The sequence below is a fragment of the Psittacula echo genome (assembly GCF_963264785.1).
Source record: "Psittacula echo genome assembly, chromosome: 5".
Lineage (NCBI taxonomy): Eukaryota > Metazoa > Chordata > Aves > Psittaciformes > Psittacidae > Psittacula > Psittacula echo.
Window position 1 is genome coordinate 46664959 of NC_137739.1, and position 6932 is coordinate 46671890.

A 6932-nucleotide genomic window follows, 5' to 3' on the forward strand; every position below is an offset into this window, starting at 1 on the left:
ATGTAAAAATCTTAAGATCATACCAAGTTACATATTCAGTTTCAGCTTCCTTTTAAATGTAAAATACTAAGGATCTTCTGGCTAACAAGCTAACTTTTTTTTATTCTGTTCCAGTAACCAGGCAACAGACAACTGTCCAACTGAGAATTATCTGTCTGAACAGCTGGCAATCAACACTTGGGGGTTTTTGGTGGTTGGTCTTGAGAAAAAAAAAAAAAAAAAGGTAGAAAGATCAGTGATTACTTTACAAACCTACACAGCTCTAGATTCCACCTCTGAAATCTCTACTCACTATTTAGTAATTTCTTCAGTCCCATTCTCCCCAGTTACTCATATAAGTAAATATTTCCATCAGAATCTGAAAATCTTAAATATACACTTATGAAGCCTTTAGTTAGCTAATGTTAACACTAGGAAAAAAATAGAATAAAAGCGAGATGCATTTTTTGATGTATGACAAACCAGCTTCAAGGAACCACAACAACAGGCAGCTAATAACTAACACTGTTACGCTTCTAACTCCATTCTAACTCTTTTTCTCTTCTACAGCTGAAAAAGCAGTATTTTACTTCATTATTTCAAGTGTTGATTTTTAATAGATTCTTTTCCCCACTAGACTTTTGGCTTTAAGAGTTATAAATTAACATGACAATTCCTTTATTATATAAAGGAAATAATAATGGTGAACCGAGCTGATATATTATACCTTTCCCCTTCCTAACAGTTTAGTAGGAGTAATGAAGCTAGGAAGTTAACTTATTAATTATAAAGTTCTTTAAAGATACGTTACTTGCACATTCAATGAATTTGAAAGGTTTTTAAGGGTCAGAATAAAAAAACTATTCAAAAGGGCACTTGCACAAAGATTAGCTAGACTATATCCCATGAAACATGAATGTTTCAGAAAAATCCGATATTCAAACAAAACATATGAAATGCAAGTGACTTGGTAAAAAATAACATTGCCACACAACACTTCATACACTCTCTACACGAGGCAGGGAAGGAAACACCTATGTTTTGTATTCCCCAAAACATTTAGATCACTACTGATTAGAAATCTGCTATAAAAACAATTCAGCTAACCTATTGTTAAAAGCACTAAAACCTTATCCCACTTAATTACAATTTTATTAATCTCTGCTCTTAATATGATCTAATTTCAGTACACATATGACTTCACTTTCCAATAAATTGAAAAACACTGATCGAGCTCAAATTCACTCAAGCACCAAGTTCAGACCAGGCAAGATCCTGTTTCAAGATAAACAACATGATGCGATGCAACATAATTTTGCATGCATGTGTGTATGTGAAAGACTGGGGAGATAGCACAGAGAGAGAAAGCAAGAGTGAACGCCAGCATTTGCAACGGGGAAAAAATACACATGTCCAGAGTAGTTTTCAGTCCAGTGCTCACTATAATTCAGAATGGAGAAACAGATACGACAATGACAGCCTAATATAACAGAAAAACTCTTTTTTATATTATTCAAAATAAAATCACACATTAAGATAGCTTCACAGGATAGCCACTTTCTTTATGAAGCTCATTTTATAAAGGTAGCATAGCTATGATTGTGTTTAAATTTTGGACCTGCTAGTCAATACATACTCAATACTTCTCTACAGAAAGGATAAGCACCACTTAGTTTAGAAGTAGGACATATTTTGCCATTTTAATTTCATTTCCACTAATCTAGGGGAAAAAGCCTGAACAGAAAAGAATCAGGGAAAATCTAAGCACAATAACAATCAAATTGTAGAAGTCCAGACAATTAGAGAAAGTAAGCTGGTAACCTGAAAAGAGAAGAATAAATTGTGTATGCAAAAAGTAAGACTGTACTGGTCAGTAATGTATTTATATACTGATTCTTATTTTGTAAACTAAGATGTTTAGTGCAAAGTTGTTTTTTTCCTTCAATTTCTTGTAATTAGAGCTGCCACATACTTCTTCAGTAATTAAGTCACCTTTTGATGCACAAAAATAATTCCAACAGAAATCAGTCTGTATACTGAAGTCCTATATCACAGAGGAGGAAAAAAAGGAAAAAAAAGAACACTATTAGATCACAGAACTACTCACGACTTATGTATTACAACCAACTTTCACCTTTCCAAACAGGAACTTACTCAGACTGGTCTAAAACTTTTCAGAAAGAAAAGTTTCACAGAAGCTTCAGCAGCAGAAGATTCCATAGCGAAATGTACTTTTAAATACACTTACAGTCACAAGCATCAGAGGTACGGACTAAGTAACTTCCTAATAGGAAAACAGAGTAATTGCTTCAGAAACTTCGTAAGAAAAATAACCCATGTCTTTATATTAGCTATTTCACAAGGTCTGTATAATCTAATGCCATATGAGCAAGAGAGTCTGGAAGAAACCCAAAAGCCATCAGCACAGGGAATGCCAGGACCTCCAAAAATTCCTGGGGCTGGTGGTCAAACGTAAATAGAAAGACTAACAAGAGCTAGCCACACTGTAATCCATTTCCCATCCCTGTTCCACACTTTAGCAGGTATCACTCACCAACCTCCTTAAAACACTCATTTTCTGTATGATGCAACATGGCCGCAAATTCAAAGCAGACTGTATGAAGTCAAACTTGAGCTTCATTTGCACCTGTTACAGTGAAACTGCTTGAGCCTCTCTGCCTTAGTTATTTATATTACTAGTGATTTTAAGAGAGCATGTGTTTGTCACAAACATTTTTACTCATATCATTCTAGCTTGCTAATTTTTACTTCTCAAAGGTTCATTTGCTACTACTGCTGTATCTTTAAAATTTACTACACAAAAAAATATGTAATTCTAATTTAATCAGAAAACAGAAGAACTCTCCTAGCGCACTGAACAAAAGATCTAATCTTTGCAGCGTCCTTTCCAAGTGAGTGTAAATAAGCTGTAGTAAAATGAAAAGGCTTGTAATTTGGTATTTGGAATATTCTTCATAAACACCAATATTCCATAACATCCTTGCATATCTGATACCACCTCATGTATAATGCAGAAAATCTATTTCATTTTCATCTACTGACAGTGAATTTAATTTACTATTGCGGCTCTTTATCCAGATTATGCTATTAATTCTGCAATCAGGCTCTTTTGAATGCTTTTATTTTTTCCAAGACTTTTTAAAGTTCTATATTGATTTTTTTTTTCCTACCCTAACATACCTTTCAAAATAAAGGATCATTTTTTCTAACTTTCTAAAGTAAAAAAGAAAAAAAAAAAACACCAAACCTCAAAGGCAACAAGCATCAGTTCATTAGCTGTATCTTTAAACAGGAAAAATCTACATATATCACTTTAACATCTGACATTTAAGTATCACAAACTACATTCATTAAGGATACATACAACAGGTGCATTAAAATTCCTACATCAACAATCATCATTGTAAATAGACCACAATCTCTCCATTAATAAAAAACTATCCATTTCTGCCTGACACTGAAGTTAGAGGATGGGAAAGCTAAATGCTCCAGTGTTTGTGTTGTTTACATCCATACCCAACTGCCTTCCTATTCTGTAGAATTCAGTCATCTTGTTAAACTAGATCAAATGCAAAGCTGGTCTTATTTTTCCAAGAGAAAAAAGTCTGTAGCAGCTAGTAAACTCAAACCTAAATCACCAGTTATTCTTCAAAATAACAAAATCAGAACACCAAAAATAAGTGTTAGTTATGTTATTATTTTGCATCAGCTTTTAAAAAGTCCTCTAGAACAAAGTTCAATTACAGAATGCTAATTTGTTCATCTTTAGGGAAAAATTTATTCGATTGCAGAAGCTAAGATCTTCTATAGCATTATATAAAATTCCCTCTTCAGAACTCTTATAAGAGAAGTGATAAATAACGCATTTATTATTGTTATATGCAAATATTAAAATACTTTTCTCGCACATTAGTACAGTTGATAAAATACGCATTTTATTATTCATCCAATGTATTTCACTTCTATACTATTTTTCCTCCACCATCATGATAAACATGATAAAAAGAATATCTAAAGAACAGCACTCGTCCTCTTTACTTCACTCCAGAGCCAGTGAACAAAGCAGTGAAGCAGAAAGAAGGTACATAATGGATTTAAAGTAAATGGCCCATTCTTTAAGAAGCGGCCTCTCGTTTTTTACTGATTCTAGCTTAATTGTCATTACAATGTCTGGAAACTTGAAACGAACAATTATTTTTTACACCAGCTGTCAAGCTGGCTCCTTAAAGCTATATTTCTTTTTTTTTTTTTTTTAACTAAAAACAAATCAGTGAATGTTAATGAAAATATTCTTTTGCAGAAACATTGTGAACATTTTTAAACATTTTTCAAAGCAGTTAGTGTCCAGCCCATTCCATACACCAAGACAGAACATTTATATTCACTGTTGCATTCTGTAACATACTTTTCTGAGAAATAATGCTTCCAGCTGCACTGGTAGTGTAGTCGTCACTATATGAAACACAATGACACATACATACATCCCTTAGGATTTATAAAGAAAGAATTGGCTAATTTTTGCACCTACCTGGATAAAAATCTTTGGATTTAGACAGCTTGATGGTGGCCCCAGTCTCCTTCTGCAACTGAACAATTGTCTGTCCTCCCTTCCCAATTATAGATCCAGCAGCATAACTAGGTATGAGGACCTTTAGAAAATACTGGCCATCCTCTGAAAAGTTGAGATATGCATGGTTAATATGGCTTACAAACTTTGATTTTTCCTCCCCAGCCCCACAAATAAACAAAATGTTACATCTTTAAACTCATGCATGTACATCTAACCAGTTGTGTTATTCTACAAGACACGTTTAGACTATGCCTTTGATATTTTAAAATACGTACATATATTCAGAGCAAAATAAAGAATCCACATAGATTCCTTAGTTTCGTAAAAGAATAAAATCAAAAATATATTTTAAAGATCTTTTTTTTTTCCCCAATGGCAACAACAGCACGAAAAAAAGATCAGACCCCTTTAAAAAAAAATAAAGCCCTGCACGAAAATGTGACTAGTGACAACTACAACCTTGCTTGAAAATACTGCAAAAGAAATGCCAAAACTAAAAAGGAATGAATTGTAAATTCTGACGGGCTATTTGTTTGCCATTAGCAAACACATGAGAATAGCAATTAGCTATTGCTTGCATTCTTCTTAAGTAAGCAAAACAACTACTCTGCTATCAAATAACCCACCCAAAATGTGGGGTTTTATTCCAAGCATTTCACACACTGCCAAGAAAACAACTCAACATGGTGCGGATGGAATCACTTGCCTAAGTAATCCTGATGTATTCCTTTAGCACTTCTTAAGCGACCATGATCTCTTTTAAGCTCATTAATTAAAGGACATTAAGAAGAATTTTTCCCAATTTATCAAAAGCCTAAGTCACTTATTTTAAATACACTTAAAAGGTGACGAGATAGACAATGCCAGTCCTCTACCCACCACTAGTGTTAAAGCACACAATTGGAACAGGAAAAAAAAAAACACAAAATGAATGAAGGGGGGGAAAAAGGATTCCCCGTCTGATTCGGCAACGGCACAATTGTCTGTGCCCTCATCCCACTTCTAAATCCAGCTACACTTAAGTCTAAGGACCTTCTGTAACCGGCTCGGAAAAGTGCAAGTCAATTAGGATACGCTGGTTCCCCAGACTTGGGCTCTCCCCAGGAATTAAGGCAACGTCCCATTGGCATGGATGTAAAGATTCTTATCATGAAACCTGTTTCACAAAGTTGCTGGGTTTTTTCCCCTAGGCAGAAGGAACGATCTCAGTTCACCTTACTTCTCTCAACACAGATTACAAGCGCCTCTATAAGTGTCTGTGTGTGACAGCCGTGCTCACCCGTATGAACATCGCCGGCTGAACCACGCACAGTCAGACCGCTGCTCTTAATACTGGGCAAATAAATTCACCTCTGCCTCGGTGCATTGTTATGACGACTCCAGCGCAAACGGACAGCGGAGGTACTGGTCCCGTTATAACTCATCTCCTCCAGGAAAGGCAGGATGTTAACTAGCGCGTCCCCGCAGCCGTGCGGTGACCCCCCTCCCCGCCGCCAGCCAGCCCTCGCTCCCAGCACAGCGAACACACGCCGCGTACGCGCTGACAATAGAAGCGAGGCCAAGGAAGAGGAAAACGCACGGCAAGGCTGAGATTCAACTTGCGACCCAGAGGATGTGAAAGGAGGGTAGTGCGTTTCCAGTCTCCTTCCAGCTGCCATTTATTTTCACCCATCGTTAGGCGGGCAAGGGAGATAACAGGGCTGCAGAAGCCCCTTGTGCTCCCTCCTAGTCTCCGTAGGGTCACGGCTGTGCAGCCCCAGCGTGGATATTAAATAAAAAGACTGGTAGATGCTGAAAACCGACGCCATTTTGATGAATGATAACATGAGAAAAATGGGAATGTTTGGGGGGGGAAGGGGGGAGACAGGCAGGTAGAGAAGCGGAGAGGTGGGTGTGTTGGGCGGGGGGGGGGGGGGGGAGGTGACAACGAATATACCCACCGCCCGTGTTGGTCCTCTTCGTGCTGCCGGCTTCTGGGGGGGCTTCAAGCGGTCTTTTCCGGGAGTCCGGCGGGTCCAGGTCTATGGGAACCCCGGTGTGGGTCCCGTTCTGCTGGATGGGAGCTGCCGCCATCATGTTTGCTGCTGCTCGGAGAAGAATTGTCTCTTCCCTTCTGTGGTGGGGGGGCAGGGAGGGAAGGGGGGAGGAGGAGGAAGGGGGAGGAGGAAGAGGGGAGGGGGCTAGTCCCGTTCTCTTGCCCTTTTCGAAAACGTAGAGCTAGCTCGGGATTGTCGAGGATGCTGCGCGCCTTGTTTATCTGGCACCCGGGGGGAGGGAAGGGAAAGGAGGGAGGGAAGCGGGCAGGACTGGGCTGGAGGAGCAGCTGCAGTGCAGTGTCAGGAGGAGATGAGGAGAAGGGAGA

The 6932-nt window shown here is 38.2% G+C and overlaps 1 protein-coding gene across 3 annotated transcripts in view; it reads right to left on the bottom strand.

The window, feature by feature from the left end:
• NOVA1 (NOVA alternative splicing regulator 1) overlaps nucleotides 1-6646 on the bottom strand; it is a gene marked incomplete at both ends in the record, with an annotated part of 156219 nt that extends 149573 nt beyond the window's left edge. For all 3 annotated transcript variants that reach the window (XM_080618432.1, XM_080618431.1, XM_080618430.1), the window contains 2 exons: nucleotides 4529-4672; nucleotides 6511-6646. In XM_080618432.1, coding sequence (XP_080474558.1) covers nucleotides 4529-4672; nucleotides 6511-6646 — 280 coding nt within the window. The remainder of the gene's footprint in view (nucleotides 1-4528; nucleotides 4673-6510) is intronic.
• Between the last annotated feature and the right edge of the window lie 286 nt (nucleotides 6647-6932).